The sequence below is a fragment of the Festucalex cinctus genome, chromosome 20 (genome assembly GCF_051991245.1).
Source record: "Festucalex cinctus isolate MCC-2025b chromosome 20, RoL_Fcin_1.0, whole genome shotgun sequence".
Lineage (NCBI taxonomy): Eukaryota > Metazoa > Chordata > Actinopteri > Syngnathiformes > Syngnathidae > Festucalex > Festucalex cinctus.
The window spans coordinates 5,155,012-5,179,011 of record NC_135430.1 but is presented as its reverse complement, the minus strand read 5'-3'; the positions used below and the strand labels follow the sequence as shown (position 1 = coordinate 5,179,011).

General features: G+C 36.2%; 1 protein-coding gene across 2 annotated transcripts in view; it reads right to left on the bottom strand.

Annotated features, from left to right (window-relative positions):
• dpp6a (dipeptidyl-peptidase 6a) overlaps positions 1-23,366 on the bottom strand; it is a 195,526-nt gene extending 172,160 nt beyond the window's left edge. Inside the window, exon 1 of one of the 2 annotated variants that reach the window (XM_077508715.1) lies at positions 23,090-23,366. In XM_077508715.1, coding sequence (XP_077364841.1) covers positions 23,090-23,146 — 57 coding nt within the window. In that variant the 5' untranslated portion in view covers positions 23,147-23,366. The remainder of the gene's footprint in view (positions 1-23,089) is intronic. The other variant, XM_077508718.1, reaches the window with a different exon arrangement.
• Positions 23,367-24,000: the final 634 nt, after the last annotated feature.

Here is a 24,000-nt window from a genome sequence, read left to right as displayed (position 1 = left end):
TCGCAGCAGCCAATAGAAAAGTATGGAGAGAAATTTGTGTCTTTATTTTCAATCAAACAAAAAAGGAATTTGCAATCAAAAAAAAATTCAATCAAACAAAAAGGGGATTTGCAACCTCAAATACATTTTAATCAAACAAAAAAGGGTTTTCATATAAAATAAAAATTTGCAAACAAAAAAAAAACATTTCAAACATGGATTTGTATTTTAATAAAATCTTTTGCAAGCATTTTTTTCGTTTTGTTTGCGAATCTGTTTTTTGGTTGCGAATCTGTTTTTTGTTTGCGGATCTGTTTTTTGATTGAAACCTGTTTTTTGGTTGCGAATCTTTTTCTGTGTTGTGTGGGCGGGGTCCTCCGTTCAACCGATGATAGAAGCCTTGTCATTGGTCAGCTTGGAAGCCGCTGCGACAACCTTCATTGGTCAGATAGGAATGGGGGTGTGACAATGTTCGTCTGACTATTTCCTGGTTCATTTTGTCCAGTCGCCGCCAGCATCGAGGTAAATATGACCCCCCCCCCACACTTCTAGTTTTCCGTTTTGTTTATCTGACATTTATCTAAAAGCAACCCTTGATCTATCGTTTATCCGGTGATTTATTCTAACCATTACAATTAACGTAATCACTCACTCAGCATTGCTTAGCCATGTTAGCTAGCTAGGTAACTGATGGTCCGATACATGAGTCAGTCATGAAGCTATGTTGTTGGCAGTCAAAACACAAATATACGGCTAATTTGGGATAGCTGTTAGGATGAAGTTTTGTTGTTTTTTTTTTATACTCATAAAGAAACCTTTGCATTTGTTTCACATACAGGCAGGGCTGGGAATCGAATTTATTTACACTAGCTGCTTCCCCTAAATCTTGGATGTTTGAAGTAGAGATTAAATTCGTGATAACTCTGTGATTATTATTTATTGGTCCTGGTTGTTTACTGTACGAGTCAGGTTGAAAAAGAGGGGGAACTCATGCACCGTCAAAGCGGTGACACTGCTACTACTAGGATCCAGGCCACGTAACCGTTTGATTTTGGTTAGTCTAGTCATGAATCGTGATGTTTTGTTGGTACGAGAAACGGCCCAAATAAATGGCCTGCTGAGATAGCTGTTATTATGCTTATTCATGATTATTTTATTACATTACATCATTACATTAATAAAATGCTAATTATTAATCACTTATGAGAAGTTCTGGTCATTGAAATAAGTAGCCTCTGCTACATTTATTATGTCTTGGGTGTTTGAAATACAGAGGAAGTGACTGAGATTACGTAATATAAATACATTTAGTTCCTGTGATTGTTTCATTGTAGTTTTCCTGTTTCAATAATGTTCAAAACATGTGTCAAACATAACTTTGTCAGAATTATTTTTTTTACATGTTTGGTACTTAATTCAAGCACACTTTTCTTTACTTTTTAGATGCAGAAAATGAAGTTGGTGGTTGGTCACCTCTCTTCATGAGGTGATGCTGTGGATAACTGAGCAGGGCCACAAGCACCTGCTTATGTCAGACAGAGAGAAATTTAAAATATCAATAAACTTTAACTACAATTGTGAGGTACAAATGCCAGGTCACACATGTACGCTTTTACCAGCAATAAAACTGCCCTGGCCTGCTAAAGGTTTCTTTATGAGTATAAAAAAACAAAAAACAAAACTTCATCCTAACAGCTATCCCAAATTAGCCGTATATTTGTGTTTTGACTGCCAACAACATAGCTTCATGACTGACTCATGTATCGGACCATCAGTTACCTAGCTAGCTAACATGGCTAAGCAATGCTGAGTGAGTGATTACGTTAATTGTAATGGTTAGAATAAATCACCGGATAAACGATAGATCAAGGGTTGCTTTTAGATAAATGTCAGATAAACAAAACGGAAAACTAGAAGTGTGGGGGGGGGGGGTCATATTTACCTCGATGCTGGCGGCGACTGGACAAAATGAACCAGGAAATAGTCAGACGAACATTGTCACACCCCCATTCCTATCTGACCAATGAAAGTTGTCGCAGCGGCTTCCAAGCTGACCAATGACAAGGCTTCTATCATCGGTTGAACGGAGGACCCCGCCCACACAACACAGAAAAAGATTCGCAACCAAAAAACAGGTTTCAATCAAAAAACAGATCCGCAACCAAAAAACAGATTCGCAACCGAAAAACAGATTCGCAAACAAAACGAAAAAAATACTTGCAAAAGATTTTATTAAAATACAAATCCATGTTTGAAATGTTTTTTTTTGTTTGCAAATTTTTATTTTATATGAAAACCCTTTTTTGTTTGATTAAAATTTATTTGAGGTTGCAAATCCCCTTTTTGTTTGATTGAATTTTTTTTTTGATTGCAAATCCCCTTTTTGTTTGATTGAAAAATTTTTTTGATTGCAAATTCCTTTTTTGTTTGATTGAAAATAAAGACACAAATTTCTCTCCATAGAAAAGCACCAAAAGATGACTTCGCTCCCATGCTGTTTTTTAAAATATTGTGCAAAAGTAATACACATTTTTTAAACTAAAACTAATACTGAAACTAAACTAAAACTAAGCATTTATTAAAGAACTGAAACTAATAACAGAGCCACCCTGAAAACTGGTAATTAAAACCAACTAATTAAAAAATATATATATCTGATTAATCCCAAACCAAGTTCAGAGGTTCAAGTATGGATTTTTTTTCATTTTTTTTAATTTAGTTTTTTTCAGTGATGGGTTGCTCCAAACATACATTTTGCAAGTCTGGCCAAAAATAGTTTGAAGATGATATAAAAATCTGGAAATTCAGCAGGGGTGTGAAGACTTTTCATATCTACTGTAGGTAGGTAGAAGTAGAACATTTATATTTATTTATTTATTTTTTTAATCAAATTTGCACTCTAAAAACACTTGGGTCAAAAATAATCCAAACTGAATCAAAATCAAATCCACACGACTTTTTGGGTTAGATCAAACGACCCCCCCGAAGAATTGGGTTGTTTTGTAGGTCAATTTTTTGGATTGAATAACTCAGAAAGTTGGGCCAGTTCATTTTTGACCAAACGTACCGTAATTGCCGGATTATAAGCCGCAACCAGGACATTTGTAAAGGAAAAAGCAAGTTGTACATACATAAGCCGCATGTGCCCACATTGAAAGATGTCCATCCGTCCATCCATTTTCTGAACCGCTTGCTCCTCACAAGGGTCACGGGGGTGCTGGAGCCTATCCCAGCTGGCTTCAGGCAGTAGGCGGGATACACCCTGAACTGGTTGCCAGACAATCGCAGAAAATAAATAATAATAATAATAATAATAATAATAATAATAAGAAGAAGAAGAAGAAGAAGAAGAAGAAGAAGAAGAAGAAGAAGAAGAAGAAGAAGAAGAAGAAGAAGAAGAAGAAGAAGAAGAAGAAGAAGAAGAAATAAGTCATGAACAATGGAGGAACTATAGTATGAACTACAAATATTGTGATACTTGCTTAGGTGTATCGATAATGTATCGGGAGTATCACAATTAGTGTTGTTCCGATACCGTTTTTTGGCTCCCGATACCAATACCCAGCTTTGCAGTATCGGCCGATACCGATACCATACCGATACTTAAGGTGTTTTTTTTCCTCAACATGAAAAAGCTGTCCTGCCATTGGTTTAGAGCATTCAAGGGCCAATAGGATATCTTAGATCGGCATGCAGTGAACATGTCACATATCAATGAATGTCGTGCATGAGCAAGACACAAGATGCTGCATCCAAAATCCTATATTAGTGTTGGAATTAATGGTATCGGCATGTTACTTGTTAGTAGTCACCGATACCGATACCACTGTTTTAATGCAGTATCGGCACCTCTGCCGATACCAGTATCGGTATCGGAACAACACTAATCACAATCTATTGCGATATTGATATATATCGTCACGCTCCTCGTCCGGACTCCGCAGCATGAAGCATTTGCCAAAAATGTGGGCATCGGTCAACGACGGGGACGACTAATTGCTTAATTAAAGGTAAGGAAATTGCTAAAATCCTAATGAGTGCCGCCATAAACGTTAATTGACGTTATTTTTTTTATTTTTTTTTAATCAATGGGTAGTGCAACGTCTAAGTGGAGCGCTGCCTGGTCAATGGGTTGTGGAATCAAAAACACCCACTAACTATGGCCAGTAGAGGGCAGCATTGTTTATCTTTTCAATGGGCTCAAGGTGTATGAAATTACAATGAAACATGACGAATCTGATGAAATAGAACATTTTCAACAATGACATGAATGATCAAAGTCTTTGTCACTTTAAATCTAATTCACAGTGTCACTAAACAAAAAATACAGTATTAGTGTCAAAGTCATTGAAAAAAATCTGGACAAAAAGCTCGTTTTCTCCATTTTGTTTTTCTATTTTCGCTTATGTCACTCAAATTATCCATTTTCAAATGGCGATTACTAAAGAACGAAATAAGGTAGAAACATACATTTTTTACGTTTATGTAGTCGTAGTGCACAATATTTTGTTTGCCTTGAAAGATGAGTGAAAACACTCAAAATCAGCTGGTACTGTTGGGGTTGTTTTTTTTTTTTTTGATAATGTTTGGCAGTCCAAGAGTTAAGAGAGACAAATAAGGGCAAGTATGTATCAGGCAGTTGTCAAACATTTTTTTTCAATGTCAAACGAGTCCGAGCAAAGTTCCAGTGTCCTCGCGCAAGTACGCCGCCCCCCGTCGGTACATCGTCACACCTTTTCCGCTCCACTTTTCCACGTCATAAACGCAATTTGATCACTTGCTATGTTGCATCTCAAGCATCTTGTAAGATTTCTCTTCCAAAATGAAAGTCAAATTGCCAGGCACACGTCTCCCTCCCTCATTTGGATTGCAGCTTTGGGCTGACCTTGCCCGACCCCCGAGCTGTCGTCCAGGACGGATCGTTACCGCCTCTAATGAATTCGGCAGCGGGAAAGAGGAAAAAAAAAAATCATCTCGCAGCCTCCAAGCGGGGGGCCTATTAGCGCTCTTGCTACCACATGCAGTTTTCGCAGTATTAGGAAACATCGCCTTATTGGCTCATAAAACTTTTGGCGGGCTTCTCTGTTGGGACAATAACTTCAATTCTGATGACACAAACGCTGTTAAAAAAAAATAAAAAATAAAAAAAAGGAAAGAAAAAGATCACATCATAATCTGCAATATGGTTGGGGAATACTTCATGCGCAATCTCAGGATATCATTTGTGAGCTAAGACTGTAATTATTTCCGAGCGGAAGGAACTTGTGTGCGGTGTGAATTTGAATGAAACAGTTGAGGGCCAAAACATGACTTGTTAAAAGTAAATTGCCCTAAAAACAAAAAAAAAAACAAAAAACTAGCCACCACTAGTACTGCACAAATGTAATAAACTGCTACTTTTAATATCATGTCATGACAATGATGATTTTAATAAAAACGTTTTAATATCGCGATATCACGATATTGCCATTATCGTTACATCCCTAATAACCAACAGCATACACCTTAAATGTTCCGATTTTGTTTTATTGTAAAACACTGAGAAATACCTATAAAACTAGGGGTGTGCCCCCCCCCCCAAAAAAAAAAAATCAATTCTTATTTAGTACAATTCAGAATCGATTTTAAATATCCTAAAATCGATTTTATCTAACTTATTTGATACTGTCTTGCCCTTGTTTGTGTACAGGGAACGTTGTTCATGTTGTACCCGATTTGGCCACTTAGGGGCAGTGTGGTTCCACAAGTTCTGATACACAATGAAGTTGTAGCCACATTAGAGAATAGAAGAAAATGTCACGATCAAGTTATGCATTTTTTTTTTCCATATTCTGGTGAGTCATGTGAAGACATTCCTGAAGCATTTTGTATGAACAGCCGTTTTTTGAGGGATAAAAGTGCCTAATTAGCATTAGCAGGTTAGACTGGAGTAGATCGTGACAATTATTTGCTCATCTATAAAATAAAGCAAAAATCAGTGTCAATCAAATCATTTTGAATCGAAAATCGATTCTGAATCGAATTGCGGACCTAAAAATTGGAATCGAATCATGAGACAGTCAAAGATTCCCACCCCTAATACAAACACACAGGTTGTTTTTAACTGCAATAACTGCAATAAAAGAAGCAGTGGCTGAGTTTTTCAGACCTCTGCAGACGGGAATGAGAACAGCGGACAAGATCGGTTTTATTTGGAGGTGCACCGATCCCTGATCTTTTACAAAGTCTGACTCTCCAACCCCGATTTTTGCCAATACCGATTTTTTTCATTACAAGTAGCATATATCTTCAGCGTTCCAATCTTGTATTATTGGAGAACATTGAACAATGTCGGTGAAATAATACAAATGGGTTGTTTAACTGCACATGAAGTAGTTCTCTCAAATAAAAATTAAAATCCTATTAGTCATCTCAGCAGAAGAGGACAGTGGCTGACTTTTTTTCAGACCTCTGAGGAGGGAGATGAGATTAGTGGAAAAGATCGGTTTATTTTGAAGGGCTCGTCCGATCACCGATCGTCCATAATTAACTCTTTGACCGCCAAAATCGTTTATTGACGTATACTAAAATCTCAATGAATGCCGCCATAAACGTTCATTGACGTTTACCAAGTTTTGTTTTTTGTTTTGTTTTTTTAAATCAATGGGCAGTGCAACGTCTAAGTGCTGCCTCGTCAATGGGTTGTGAAATCAAAAACAGCCACTAACTATGGCCAGCAGATGGCAGTATTGTATCTCTTTTTATTGGGCTCACGGTGTATCAAATTACAATGAAACATGACGAATCTCATGAATCGAACATTTTCAAGGATGACGTGATTGATCAAATCCTTTGTCACATTAAATCTAATTCACAGGCAAGGCAAGGCAAGGCAAGGCAAGTTTATTTGTATAGCACATTTCATACACAAGGCAACTCAATGTGCTTTACACAAGGAAAGAACACATAAGCATCAAAAAACAGTAGTTAACATTCAGAGGGAAAAAAAATAAAAATAAAAATAAAAAACTTAATTACAGCTGTTTAAAAGTCCCTAATCAAAGGTATAAGAAAAAAGCAAAGTTTTTAACCTGGCTTTGAAAGCATTTACACTCGGGGCTGACTTCACTTCTGTTGGTAGCCTATTCCATCTGTGTGCAGCATAATAGCTAAATGCAGCTTCACCATGTTTGCTTCGAACTCTGGGTTCCACTAGTTGGCCCAAGTCTGTGGATCTCAGAGCACTGCTGGGTTTGTACTCAATCAGCATTTCTTGGATATATTCAGGACCCAAACCATTTAGTGATTTATAGACGAGTAGCAGAACTTTAAAATCGATTCTACAGCTGACAGGGAGCCAGTGTAAATCCTTAAGTACTGGAGTAATATGTTCTGATCTTTTTGTTTTGGTCAGAACTCGAGCTGCAGCGTTCTGAATGAGCTGCAATTGTCTCATGTTCTTTTGAGAGAGTCCAGTCAGAAGACCGTTACAGTAATCTAGTCTGCTGGAGATAAAAGCATGGATAAGCTTCTCTTGGTCTGCTTGAAGCATGCAGTCCTTCAGTCTGGATATGTTTTTCAGCTGGTAAAAGGCTGTTTTAGTGATAAATTTAATATGATTACTGAAGGTCAGATCTGAGTCTATTAATACCCCAAGATTTCGAACTTGGTCTTTAGTTTCTAAAGACAGTGACTCAAGCTGTTTTTTAACAGCAATCCTCTTTTCTTTATTGCCGAAAACAATGAGCTCCGTTTTGTTTTCGTTCAGCTGAAGGAAATTTTGGTTCATCCAGTTGTTAACTTGCTCTAGAGAATGACACAATGTGTTAATAGAATTGCTGTCATTTGGGGACATCGATAAATACAGTTGTGTGTCATCTGCATAACTATGATAGTCAACATCGGTGTTCTGAAGCATTTGACCCAAAGGTAACATATACAGACTGAACAACAGGGGTCCAAGGACTGACCCTTGAGGGACCCCACATATCATGGCCTTTCGATCAGATTCAAAATTTCCAATGGTCACAAAGTAACTCCTTTCCTCCAAATAGGACCTGAACCATTTAAGGACTGTTCCATTTAACCCCACCCAAGTTTCCAGCCTGTCTAACAGTATATTATGATCAATCGTGTCAAATGCTGCACTGAGGTCCAACAAGACGAGCACTGATACCTTCCCTGCATCAGTGCTCAATCTTATATCATTCAGTACTTTAATCAGAGCTGTTTCTGTACTGTGATGAGGTCGGAAACCTGACTGGAATTTATCCAAAAGTCCGTTTAAGCTAAAAAAAATTGCTGAGTTGATTAAAAACCACTTTTTCAACTATTTTAGTTACGAAGGGAAGGTTTGCGATTGGTCTATAATTTGCTAGCAGGGAGACATCCAGTGTTCTCTTTTTTAGAATGGGCTTGACGGCGGCTACTTTCAGACATTTAGGAAGTTCACCTGATTGAAGTGAGCAATTAATTATTTGTTGTAAATCGATCTGAACAGATTTCACAATGGTTTTGAAAAAGCCAGATGGCATTGTGTCAAGACAGCTCGTGGAAGGTTTCAATTGCTGAACCAAGTCTACTACAGTATTTTGATCCACTGAGTCAAATTCTGTCATGGTAATTAAATTATTTCTAGGTGATTTTAAGTGCAGCATCGTTTTGTTATTTTGCTGGTTTGTAACAATGTTTGACCTGATGGCTTGTACTTTTTCACTAAAGTAGCAGGCAAATTCATTGCATTTATCTGTTGAGAGGAGTTCTGGCGCTGTTTGATTTGGGGGATTTGTAAGTTTGTCAACCACGCCAAATAGAGTGCGTGTATTGTTGAGGTTCCTACTAATAATTTCAGAAAAGTGTTGTTGTCTAGCTATTACTAACTCTTGGTTAAAATGACAAAGACATTGTCTGTACAGGTCAAAATGAACTTGGAGTTTAGTTTTTCTCCACTTTCGCTCTGCTTTTCTGCATTTAGATTTCAAAGTCATTATGTTGGTAGTACACCTCCAAGGTATTTTAGTTCGGGATGAAATGGTCTTAGTTTTAATAGGAGCAACAGCATCCAAAACATTTGAGATTTTTGAGGTGAATTCATCCAGAAGTTCATCAACGGTCTCTGCATTTACAGTTGGTGATGCAGCCATTAATTCCATAAACATGTTGCTTGTATTCTCATTTATGTACCTTTTTTTAATCGAGACAGTAGTTGTTTGAACTTCTGGGATTGTTTGTAATTCAAAAAACACACAGGAATGATCTGAAATAGCCAGATCTTTCACCTCAACAGATAAAATGTCAACACCTTTAGAGATGACGAGATCAAGAATGTGACCTTGATTGTGTGTTGGACCTTTTACATGTTGTGAGAGACCAAAAGTATCAAGTATATTACAAAATTCTTTCAGGGTGTCAATGAACCAAAAAAATAAAATAAATAGTGTCAAAGTCATTGTCGTACAAAAAAAATTGTCTTTCACAAAAAGCTTGTTTTCTATATTTTTTTTTTCTATTTTCGCTTATGTCACTTAAATGACCTATTTCCAAATGGTAATTAGTTACTAAAGAACGGAATAAGGTGGAAACATACTTTTTTTTTTTTTTTTTTAGGATTATGTAGTCGTAATATTTTGTTTGCCTTCAAAGATGAGTGAAAATGCTCGAAATTGACTGGCACTGTTGTTTTTTGACAAACTTGGCAGTCAAAGAGTTAAGGAAATCAGGGCCGACTGATTGGTTAGATTAGTTTTATTTGAAGGGATCATCACCCAAATCACAGAAAAGCGGCTGCAATACCGATCCCGACCGACCGATCGATTGGCACACCCTTAAAATGTTGGGATGATTGCAGTCTGAAACTTCATAACGGTTCCTTCTAATCATTATTAATGTCATTACTGGCACAAGACATGTCCAATTAGAAAAAGGCAACAAGCTTTTCGTCACTGTCAGCACACCGACACGAGAAGCGAAAATATTTTTTTTGGCTTGGCTGGCTAATGAAAAAAGATGAGGTGTTTAATAAGATTGGGGAACTTGTTGTCTGGCTCGCTCGCTGTTCTCGGTCAACATTTACGCTAAAGTGGCGACCGTGTGGCATCGACAGACCGTTAAATGATGAAACCCGGTGGCGGCGTAACGCTAACAAGCATTAAAGTTGACGGATGGCTCCATTAAGTTGGCGGCACGCTCACGTTGATGCTCATTTTAACAGCAATTCCTTTTCTTTCGTTCCCGATTAAGGCCTACAGTACGTCTGCGGGAGAAGCTTTTAAAACAGACAAATGAAAAAGTCTTATCAACAAAATAATAGCCACTTAGCGGTTAGCTAGCTAGCTAACTGTCACGTCGCCATGGTGCTCAAACTTAAATACGTGGAACACTTAACACGCTTTATTAGCAAACCAATAGTCACAACAAGCTAGCTGGTAGCTCGAAGTACAGTGGTCAGGCGTCCTGATTTAGGCAGGTCAGTCCAAATGTTCAGTGAGTAAGCAGGACGCTGGTTTGTCCTCCTTTTTAAAGAAAACGAACCGCAGTTGAGTTTATGTGACTCACTGATTTCTGGATAGCCGATAAGCCAAGAGTTTTGAGGAAGCGAGGCGGCCATATTGCTCCTCCCAAGAAATGTTTTGCGGCATACAATCCTATACATAAACAGTACCGAAATTGGAGAACATTTGAGACAGTACTTAGGAGAAACAGCATCATTTATCATCTTTTCAAATTGTTAAATTGTTAAACATAAACAAGAGGACTTCAGACATTTTACAACTTGCCTTAAATACATGTAAAAATTATATGCTTCATGAGGTTTACAGGAGGAAACGTGTACATTTTTTAATTAAAGAATTCTAGCTGTAATTCAACAAAAGATGCCTCTACCAAATCTAATATTGGGGTCGAAGGAAGTGAGCGATGAAAGACAAAGGGGGTCTTCAAAGCAGCACATACTGTACACTTGTTCATTTTTTATTTATTTTGTTAACTTGTTAAAAAATAGTGAGCAACCCAGCACAACACACTTACCCCCAACAACCCACACCCCACCCCCGGCCTTCTACTAACTGCCTCCGAGCTGTATATGTCTCGTCTGTACGTATAGCGTATAGTTGATACAGTAGTCTGCTGGCGAGTTGGGAGTCGCAAGATGGCCGCCCTGTGACTTCAAAAGCTTGCACGGGTGTGTACGGGCTTGCGGCTATCCATATTCATATATACAGGTCAGTGATGTGGCCCAGCATCAGCCCCACCCCACGTTTGCCACAACTGCTCTGTGATTGGCCAAGAGCAGCTTCAGTTACAAAGCTCGTATATCATTGGTTCAATAAACATAAACAAAGCCCCACGTGTGGCTATCTGACGACATCATCTCCTCGCCGTCTTATTTACAGCAAAAAAAGAAGTTTGACTTTTTATTGAGATTTTTTTTACCATTTAGCTACACAAACATGATCTATCAGCTGTGCAAAAAATACACAGCGAGTCTGATGTATTAATCTTTTAAAATATGTCCTCCTTTTTGACCTTATGGAAATGGACACCCTAGCTGGAAGTGGGAGGACAAGCTAGCCATAAAATGCTCCAAATTTCTCAAAAATTTGTGACAGCAAATACATAAATATGTTGACATTTGGATATTTTCCCCTATTTCGACAAATTCCTTGAGAAAAAAAAGCCATACATGTCTTTCCATTTGATCAGACCCTTTTCAAATATGGCTGACCAGCAAATTACGGAAATGATTCCCCACAGCAACATACGCAAAGAAACGTCACATCTCGACATAGTCTGAACATTATAATAAGTTAGTATATGCCTGATGAGAAAGCTTTTCTCTCAGTATATAAAATGTAAAAAGATTCTTCTAAAATATGCATGCTAATAATAAAAGCAAGCATGCTCGCTTGGCAATGCTAAAAACCGTGAGAGTCGTCTTTCATTTGCTTGGCAGAAGATTTTGATTTGCCCCCAGTTCATTTCATTTATCTGTCATATTGTCATAAAATTGTACGTGTGTCATCGGCGAACGTTTCGTCCTCTCGGGAACATCCGTGCCTTTCAAATCTTTCATTTGCGCGCCGCGGACGGCAATATCTCATCTATGAATGCACATTTGCCGAGATGAACGACGGGAATGTTCCTTGGCGTCTGATAGCGGCGCCGACCGGCCTATCGCGTCACCCGAGGTGCTTTGTGGGCCAACAGCGCGGCCATCAATCGGCAGTGTCGGAATCTGGCTGAGATCGCCGTTCGCATGCAAATTACGCGGCGGGAAAGTTGCAGAAAAACGGACGAGGAGGATATCATCGCCACAAAATTTGGTTGGAACTTTTGAATCATTATTATTATTTTTAGGGATGTTCAGTAACACTTTTTATTTTTTATTTATTTGGTTTTTTTTGGACCTATACCAGTACGAGTGATCACTCACCAATACCAAGCACCGAAACCTCCAGTTCTTTTGATATTTAAAATTTCATTTAACAACAGCAGCTTTCTTTTTTTGGCCGTGGAGGACTTACTCAATGTCACATTTTCTTTGCCTTGGGTGGCTGGTATCATCAGCTGCATGAGTACTGTATTTGATACCTTAAAAAAAAAAAAAAAAGCCCAGGGAGGGCCCAGTATTCACTACCGATACCTGGGAGGGCCCGACCCAATAATCGGTTGGCAGATTATATGGCCCTTCAACATCAGCCAAAGGAAGAAAAAAAAAAATCTGCCAAATTATTTATTTATTTAAATTTGATTTTCTTTCTTTATTTTTTATTTATTTTTATTTATTTATTTAAAAAAAAAAATTGTATTTATTTTATTTGTTTTATTATTATTATTATTATTATTATTATTATTATTATTATTATTATTATTATTATCATCGTCATGATTTTATAAACCCAAAATATTCTTCAGAAAACACCGGTAAACATTCAATTAATCTGTATGATTTTCTGCCAAAAATTGCTATGTGCATTGGTCTAAAATAATAATAATAATAAATAATGATAAATAATAATAATAATAATAATAATAATAATAATAATAATAATGGTCTGGCCCTAATACCTAGCATAATTATAGATTATAAGACTATTTTAACACCATTATTGACAAATAGGGGTGGTAAAAAAAAAATCGATTCGGCGATATATCGCGATACTACATCGCGCGATTCTCGAATCGATTCAATAAAAAAAAAAATCGATTTTTTTTTTTTTTTTTTTTTTTTTTTTTTTTAAGAGCTCAGAATTGTTCATTGGTAGTCTTACCGATTCAACGTCTTATCATCATTGCCTTTTATTTTTTATTTTTTGTGTGTGAATCGATTTTTAAACTTCCATTTTTAATGGAAAAATATTCAACAAAACGTCTGACTTCGGGTTAGGATTCACACCTTGAGCATGGAAGAATGTTATATGAACGGAACATTAAGCCTTAATATTTTATTTTAATGCTGTTCAAACATGAAACAGATTACAACCTCTATAAGACTGAAATTTCAGATAAATAAATAATACATTTTCATATAAATCTTACACTCCACAAGCTTACTGATTAGTATTTTCTAAATTTTAATGAAAAAAAATCACAACAATCGACTTATAAATTCGTATCGGGATTAATCGGTATCGAATCGAATCGTGACCTGTGAATCGTGATACGAATTGAATCGTCAGGTACTAGGCAATTCACACCCCTATTGACAAACTAGTTTACAAAATAGAAATATACATTCATTTATTTATTTAAAAAAAATATGTTTTATTTTTAGTTATTTTATAAATTTAATTAATTAAGCATTTATTTATTTATTTATTTATTTATTTATTTATTATTATTATTTTTATTTCTTATAATTTTTTACAAACCCAAAATATTCTTCAGAAAACACTGGTAAACATTCAATTAATCTGTATTATGTTCTGCTATGTGCATTGGTCTAAAAAAATAAAAAAAATAACGGTCGGGCCCTAATACCAGGCATAATTATTCTTATGTAACACTAATTTTAACACCATTATTGACAAACTAGTTTCCAAAATATAAATGCACATTTATTAATTTATTAATTAATTAATTTATTTATTTATTTATTTATTTATTTATGTTAGTTTGTTTATTTATTTATTTATAGTTAAAATTTGTTTTTTATTTAAAATTTATTATATTTATTTTAATATAATTTCAATTAAATTTGTCTAGTAAAATTGATATATTTTTTATGTTGACTACTGCCTGAAATAAATGAACAAATTAAATGAATGAATGAATGAATGAATTTATTTATTTGTTTATTTACAAACCCAAAATATTATCCAGAAAACGCTGGTAAATATTCACTGTAAGTTTTACATGAAAAACATGGGGATAAAAAAAAAATAAAAATCCCTGAGAAGAATAGGGAAAATAGAAAAGTATTGTAAAAACAAAAACCACAATATGCAAATCAGTTGTGGCCCTTGAGCTAAAACTTTACCCAGCGCAAGTCCCTCACTCAGAGTACGTGTCCCGATATTTTTGTCGGCGGAAAAACATCAATATTTAAACCAAGACACCAACGTGGTTTACATTCTGCGCCGTTAAAATCGCATGCAGTTGCGAAGGAGCGCCGCCGCCATTTGTCAAGTCAACACGTGATATCGCCTGCCGCCAGCTGCTGGGAGCGCACACAAACGAGTAGGAACGTGTTTGCAATAGATCTCCAAAATTGCCTCCGTCCGTATGGCGGAAATGGTATGTTGCGCACTTAGAAGTCAATACGGTGTCATACCTTGACTTACAAGTTTAATTCGCTCCCCTTGTCCAAGCTTGTAACTCAATTTACTTTGCAATTTTGTACAATGAAGTGAAATCATATGACTTGGTTGCAGCCTCTCTGAAAAGCTACAAACTTGAAAAACACCACTTTTAATTCCAGCAAAATGTCATCCACGCCAGTAGGGGGTGCACACAGTGAAGATTGATACATATTTAACTTAAAAACAAAACAAAAACAAAAAAAACCCGAATACAATCCAGGACACGCTTGATGTGATTGTTGGCAAGGTTTCTGCCAAACGCTTCTTTTGTAATTATCACCACAGGCTACAAGCACTAACAAGAACAAAAGCTACAAAAACTCCCTGCTGGGTGGCTCATATTAACACACGTTTTTATTTTATTTTTATTTTTTTTAAATACATTTAAAGAACAAAAAGCAGAAAATAATGAGCAAGATGGAGGAGTGGAAAGCACAGGATACAAAGTTGTGTGGCGGGAAAAACAACAAAGCGCACAAGCAGGGAATCATTCCAACAATCAATAAGCTAACATTCATATTGAATGTCATAAAAAAAAATGTGTTGAGATGGCAAAGATTGAAGATGACAAAATCTAGTCATCATGTAACATGATGAATTATTTTTTTTTTTTAGGCTAAAGAAGACATTTGACTGAAGGTGTTGTCAAGATCGGATGTAGGCATGTTACGATATCCAAACGTCACCATATACGATATCACGATATGAAGATCACAATACGATAATGATCACGATATTGTGGGGAGGTTGGCGATATTTAAAAAAGGTCACAATATTGAAAAAATAAAGAGCTTATACTAAAAAAAACAAAAAAACAAAAAAAACACAATATTGTGCTTTTGTACATTACAGCAATGAAAAATATTTTTAAAATATATATATCAAAAATATATAACTCTAATATATATATTGAGGTACTTACTTGCTAATGCAAGCACACATTAAGTTCCTACACATTTGTCTCTGTTCACAAGTAAGTTATGTTCCCCTTCATCTGACCATTAGTTTGGATTTTAACATCGAAGGGCCAAAACATGCCTTGTGAAAATTAAACTGTACTAAAAAAAAAAAAAAAAAGAGCCACCAGAGGGTGCTCAAACTGCACAAATAGAAATCAACCTGACTTTTTGAACAGATGTGCTGCTTTTAATATCATGACATGACGACGACGATATATTGCGGTCGTTTTAATATCGCGATGTCACGATATTGCCGTTATTGTTGCATCCCTAATAACATAAGCCGGATAATTATGGAAGCCCAATCCTGCCAGTAAAAAACAAATTGACATTGTCAGTTTCCACCAGTGAGGGATTAAGTTTTTTATTTATTTATTTTTTGAACACCGTCACAATCCGCTATTGGACAAAAACGTTTTGGTTTTTTTTAAGAATCAAACGACTGTTTGTTTTTTTTGGTTGTTGTTTTTTTTGTTTTTTTTGTTTTTTTGGTCTATGTCAGTATCGATCCGATATCAAGACTGGCTCGGTATCGATAATATCAATATTTGGATCAATCCACCCATAACTTTTTAATATTCTCTGGACCAAAAGTCTTCCATCTTTCAGTGATTATGATTCCATGACAGAACAAAGGCACTTATTGACACGTCGAACAGATCTGATGCAAAAAACAAAAAACAAAAAAATCAAGTTTGAAGCATAATAATGACGAGTAAGGCGGGAATGGAATCGCTCCTAGTGCCGCATTGGCATAATTCATCCACAGCGTTGCTTGCTGCTTTTTTTTTTCCCCCACCTTGATGATATCTGCTTTAAGAATTTGCTTTTCACACTCAATAAAAGATGACTAATACTGGTGGAGCTGTAAAAACTTTTATTTGCACGTCTATACATTTTAACGGCGCTATAAATATTGCAGACGGAGATGTTTATTTGCTCGCCGGGGGGACGCAAAATAACAAATATCCAACATCACGCCAGCGCCAAGCAAGGAGGAGGCCAGGAAGAACCATTTATCAACAGTGATTGATATCTCCTTGAAAAAGCTTTTATGTGTAACACTCTTACAAAAATATGCATGGGAGGAAGGATTGGATTCAAGTGTGAAATGATCCCAAATTATGAAACACATTTAAGTGTCACCAGAATCAAATCAACAGTATTGGTCCAAATATATTCCAGAGAAGTGATGATGATGATGATGATGATAATTAGAGATAGTAAAAATAATAATAATAATAATAATAATAATAAATAATATAAATAATTATAAATGATATCTAATTTATAAATACAATATAATAACATAATAATAATAATAATAATAATACATATAAATAATAAAATAATAAAATATTAAAATATTAAAATATTAAAATAATAGTAATAATAGATGCTAGAGATAGATCGCGATAGAGATAGTCAAGGAGGTCGATAAAATTAAAAATGAAATATTTGTAGCCGATATTCATTTTCAGTAAAAAAAAAAAAAAAAAAAAAAAAAAAATGGGGGCGGGGAAATATCAACTTTTTTTTTCAAATACAAATACCAATCTTGACTCTGTTGTTTTCTTAAAGCATCTTCCGTCACTATCGAATAATTTCAGAATCGATCCATCGATTATTCAATTGATTAATTGACTAATCTGATTCATTTTAATTTTGCATTAATTTTTTTCCCACCCCTTATTACTGTTTATTAACCAGTGATTGCTGTTTATTTCTTACTTCATATCCGTATAGTGATTTAAAAAAAAAAAAAAGGAGAATTGATGTACTATGTTTTCGATTCAGTCATTGTTTACCAAAGTAAAAACAGACGTTTACAAATGTCTTATTTTGGTTAAACACAGAAGATAATCCATTTCCAAACAATTACTCGATTATTGAAATAGTTGTCGATTAATTTGATCATCGATTACTAATCGATTAAATCGATTAATTTTTATAGCTCTAATGTTCATTGAACAATTTTTCAGACTTTTCAAAATGTAGATTTATTTATTCTTTTTAATCTGAGACAATTGACATTCTTTTAAATTTCTGTCAAAACATTCAGGGAGTTCCCAAGGTTTACCGGTACGTCTTAAAAAGTTAAACGCAAACTTAAGCAAGTAAATACCATAAATCTGTATAGCTTTCTACAGTAAATATTTTTTTTCCAAAATTACAAAAAAAATCCTTAAATCTTAAATTTTGATATTTCTTTGTTTTAATGTCGAACAAAAATAAATGGTTCTGAAGGTTCCCAGTACCAGTCAGATGACTTGACAGATTTAAAAAAAGGCCGATACTGATATTCATCAAAAAGCCGATAATCAGCCTATCCCTAATAATGATGATGATGATGATGATGAAGACGACAATCTTAAAGATTTCCCGCCACTAATTAGTGACGTGTAGCCGTCAGACGGGAAATCGGCGACGTGATTGAGACAAACATTTGGCCGCCGCTTCATCCGAACGAGAAGGAGGGAATCGATCATCATCATTTCCAATTAACTCCTGCGAGGGTGCTAAAGTGATAACCGCGCATTTTAAAAAGTCCCGCAGCGTAATGAGAGAGCGCCGATCCATACTTTGCCGCATTCGGCCGGACGCTAATTAACAAGCCTTGCCCTGCACCCGAATGGCTTTCGGTGCTACTGCAGGCCTTTCACGGACCTAATCGCACCTGGAATAACTTCCGGAATCGTGCCCAGAATAACTCTTGGAATAACTCTTGGAATATTGCCTTGAATAATGATGACCAGAACAACACCTGGAATAACGCTTGAAAATCCAGGAACAATGGATAAAATCAGGAATAAGACCTGGAATCATTTCTGGAAAAACTTCCAGAATAACACAAGCAATCATACTTGGAATAAAATCCAGAATCGCATCTGGAACAATGTCCAGAATTGAACCTGGAAAAGGACCTGGAATAACAACAGGAATAATTACAGGAACAATGCCTGCAATACTGCCCAGAATAACTGCAATAAATTCACGAATATTATCCAGAATAACTTGAATAAAACCCCAGAATAACATCTGGAATAATGCCCAGAATTAAACTTGGAAAAAAATTTGGAATAAAACCAGGAATAATTACAGGAACAATGCCTGCAATACCGCCCAGAATAACTGGAATAAACTCAGGAATATTATCCAGATTAACTGGAATAAATTCAGGAATATTACCCAGAATAACTCTTGGACAAAAACCCAGAATAGCATCAGGAATAATGCCCAGAATTAAACCTGGAAACCGGTTTGGAACAACACCTGGAATAATTCCAGGAACAATGCCCAGAATAACTGGAATAAATTCCGGAATATAACCCAGAATAACTGGAATCAATTCAGGAATATTACCCAGAATAACTCTTGGACAAAAACCCAGAACAACATCTGGAATAATGCCCAGAATTAAACCTGGAAAAAGGTCTGGAATAACACCAGGAACAATACCTGCAACACCACCCACAATAACTACTCAGAATAACTCTTGGACAAAAATCCAGAATAACATTTGGAATATTGCCTTAATGACCAGAACAACACCTGGAATAAGGCTTGAAAATCCGGGAACAATGCCCAGGATAAAATCAGGAATAAGGCCTGAAATAACACCTGAAATAATTCCAGGAACAATGCTAGCCTGCAATACCGCCCAGAATAACTGGAATAAATTTAGGAATATTACCCGGTATAACTCGTATAACTCTTGGACAAAATCCCAGAATAACATCTGGAATAATGCCCAGAATTAAACTTGGAAAAAGGTTTGGAATAACACCTGGAATAAAAACCAGATTACTCGCATGCTGCTTTCAGGCAGCAAAGACAAGCAGGTCTTTGTTGGACAAAATTATTATCCTCATTTAAAAAGATGTTACTGGACAAAAGTGCACTTTTTTTATATCCACAGATGAGTCAACTGATTTATTTATTTTTTTCCTGAAGAGGAAGGAAAGGTTGAACTTTGAATTGTGCTGTGATCACATTATCGTCTTATTTTGCAGATGAAAGGATGAGTGAAGTTGAAATGGTGGAAAGAATAAAAAAACAAGCGCTAATTAGGATTTGGCAACACGCGTGGGACCGGAAGGTTGTCAAGCGCTGACGCGGCACAATAAAGGAGGGAAAAATAAGATTGTGACGGAGGTGGGGGTATAACAGAAAAGGACCTCATTTGGGAGGTACTTCAAAGTGACATGAAGAAAAGGAAAACATTATGAAAGTCACATTTTTTGTGTTCTGAAATGTAATTATATTTAAATAATAAATAATAAAAAGCATACGTTTAAAGAAAAAAAAAAAAAAAAAAAAACGTTATTTTGTCTTTTACCCAACTAGTTGTGTAACACTGCCATCTAGTGGCCAAGTCGAGTCCTACCACTTTGGTCAGGACAGCATGAAAATAATCGCAACTGATATCAAAACACAATGTGTGCGTGAGACTTGCCACTTTAATACATATTTTTTGATAACACACAAAAAAAACTTTGATGAATTGAAGCCACAAGGAGCAAAAGAAGTTTCTGAAGAAGTTCAAAGGTGCTTGAAAAGGGGCAGAAACTCGTGGTTGCGAGTCACACAGCCAACAATTTACTCCATTTCCCAGAAGCACTTGGGAGAATGCAAGTGTGACGTCACACAAAGTTTCAACACCCACACATTTCACTCTTACAGGCATAAATCGGATTAAAATAATAATAATAATAATAATAATAATAATAATAATAATAATAATAATAATAAAAGAAATAAAAAAGAAAAGTAATAATAATAATAATAATAATAAAAGAAATAAAAAAGAACAATAATAATAATAATAATAATAATAATAATAATAATAATAATAATAATAATAATAATAACTTCACACTGCAGGCTCAACACTATAAATGCTTTGTTGTGTTTGCCACTTTGTGGATGTTTTAACACCCACATTTTCCCAAATGAGGGTTCCCGACACCCGCACTTTCCCTGGAGAGTCGTTTCCACACTCACAGGTTGATGTAAAGGCGCAACCGCAACCGGGGCGGACAGGAAGGCCTTTCAAGTGGGACCATGAAAGGAGCGGGCGGCCCGTGGGCGGCTTGTCAACGTGCCCGCAAATAGGAAAAAAAAAAAAAAAAACACGCCGCCCAGACAGACAGACAGCTCATCAAAGAGTCGTCTGCCTTTTGACAAGCTCACAATGGTCCCGCCGGTGGGTTCGATTGAAAAGGCTAAAAGGGTGAGCATGTAGGCGGGTCCACAATTACAACGACACACACACTGCAAGACTCACAAAATGGAGCAAATGTGTCCCTTAAAATTAACATTTGTCAATACAGACATATATCAATTACAGTAAAGACATTTACTGAATTTCCTTTTGAAAATACAAATTTTTTACTGGTGAGTATTTGAATTATTGGCAGTTGTTATCATTCAAACAGTCATATATCTGCTTCTAAAAAAAACAAAAACAAAAAACTATCTAAAGCTTTGTAATTTCGGAGAATAAAATGCCCTTGGATATAATAATAAAAAAATAAAAAAATCACCACTGAAAATTTGTTGTCCCTCATTGGATTATGCAGTGTGTAAAAATAAACATTAATCGTGCAAATATCAATGGCATTTGAGTCGCTCACCCAAAACTTATGTGCGTATCTCTACTAACGCCCAAATCATACTCTGAAATGATTTAGAACCGAAGTGGCAATCAATATTCTTCAATGTACAGCAAGTGACGCCTGTAAGTTGTACTCCTATCCAACAGGGGGAAGCCTACGCCATAGATGTTTGGGTTTGTTTTTTTTATACGGAACTACAGCTCAATATTGCCCCCTGGAGGGTTGAAGTGCTACTACAAGCGCTCCTTCTTATTTCTGGAATTCGTATTGGATGCTGCATTCGAGGATGGTAGGAAGTCGGGTATAGCCGAGTTGGTTTTTCCTAGTTCCGACCTGAAAGCATTTGAGGCGAAAGTAAACAATCAAAATGGCGGATACTGGTAAATTGTTTTTCATTTTGATTCTTAAAACTCATTTTTACCTCCAGCAAACCTACTTTTAATTTTTTTTTAAATTTTGCTTCATTTATTTATTTATTATTATTTTTTTTTTAATCTTTTTTTCATAAGCATTCCAAACAATTAAATAGTATAATTTAATGCAGGGAGATAGCGGCATACTGTCAAATACGTTATGTTATGTCAAGTTATGTCGAATATTTTTAAAAGCTATCTAGTTTTAGTTTTTTTTTATTGCAGTCCGTGGGCGAAGTCGGGGCCCTTTTTTTTTTTTTTTTTTTTCCCAACTTCGCAAGTGGATTTTCCAAGTTCAAGGGGGCGTTCCCCTACACACTTCCTGGTTTGAACTCAGAAAAGTCCCACTTCCGGTGTCGGTGTCAGATGTGATCGGGCTGCCAGATGTTATCGGGGTCGCCTAACGAACACGTCAGGATCGGCTGAAAATGATCCAGTTGACGTCAAACATTGGAAAAAAAAAAATTTAAGATATAATGTAAACAAAATGTCTGCACTGAAATTGTAAAAACGTCAATAAGCCTAAGAATATAACAGCAAAATATATTGAATAAACAAATAAAATAGATTGACTAAATGATAAATAAATACACAAAATAATTATCTCAGGTGTGACAAAAAATGTCTGTTAATGTGTTCCTATTATCATTAAGACTTTTTTTGTTATTGTGATTGATTTGTGAACAGCTAAAAAAAATAAATAAAGAAACCAAACAGAAGCTAACTTTGTTAGCGCCGCTGTACTGACGTCACCGGTAAGCACGAAGGCGCTCCAATCTATTTATTTATTTTACTCTTAAAGTATCACGATTTTATATTTTTAAGTTTATTTCCGTTTTTACAATTTTAGCCCATAAACTTTGTTATTTTGAACAATTGTAAACGGACAATTTCCGGACAATCCTGTAGCGTGACGTCATCTGCAGGCGACCCCGATCACACCGACACCGCCATTACATAACTACTTTCAAACACAACCCACTTTTCAGTCACTTCATTAGGTACACCTTCAATAAAACAAAGTGAGTAGTTTCACCAATGTAGAGAAACCTCTCAAGCGGCTAATTAAGGCAAGTCAAGATATCGGAAACTGCTCGGCAGAGACAATAAACGTGTCGACGTGCACATTGATTGCCACTTACATTGATCGTGCATGATGACAGAGGAGGAACGCTAATGTTTTTTTTCCCCCTTCGCATTCCACCCACTTTCTCCTGCGTTTCCCCGCAGTCTTTTCCCTTTTTTTTTTTTTTTTTTTTTTTTTTTAATCTTTTCATTCTTTTCATTCCCCACCCGCACACAGCCTCGCGACAAAAAGCAAAAGAAAAGTTGCAGGTACGTACCTTTCCTGCCTTGGAGCATCTCCGGTAAGCGTTGGTGGCTCCCGCAGTTTGGTTCATCCTTTCAACTTGTCCAAAAAAACAAAAAACAAAAAAACGAGTTCTACGTCTGAGGCGACAGAATGATGTCCGAGTCCACTCGGCTCCGAAAAAAAGTCCTCTCGGCCTGCAAGTTGTTTTTTTGTTGTTGTTTTTTTTTTCTTCCTAATTTGGTTTTCTTCAGATGTATGCTCGAGTGTCAGCATGCACGGAGCGAAATGAGCAGTTTGCGCTCGCTGTAGGTCGCTGCGTGTGGGCGGTGCAATTGCGCACGCGCACAGCGTGGCAACACATCGGGGGAGGGGGCGTGTCAGCTGTCAGTATTTGTGCCCATTATGTTGTCCTACTATACTAGTGCGATCAATTGTCCATCTAACTAGTTTGAAGTTTTAGGCTAAAATTTACTACTGAACATTTACACTAGTACATAGATGATGTACGTGTTTCCACTACTATTTTTGTACTTTTGCACAACTAGTATGCACTAGTACAATTGACCCTCTTACGACTGACTTTTATATAATATATGAATTTTTTTTTTCACATGCTCAGGGCCGCCTTTACCTACTCATAGGTAAAATTACTACCGTAATTTAACTGTACATTTTTTGCAGCCACAGCTGCCGGTATTGTACTGTGAAATCAGCATTTTATTTTTTATATATATATATATTTTTTTTTTTTTACACTTGTACGAGTTACAAAGTTGATAAGAGAACAAATTGAACGAGGAGTCAAGGTAAGCAGCGACTTGCTGGAAAAGTTCCCCTGACGATGTCAATCTCATACATAATTGATGCCATTTATGGATGCGGCAGCCTGCGGGCGGGCGGTGTGCACGACGGAGGTCACGACCACGCGCACACACGCGGACC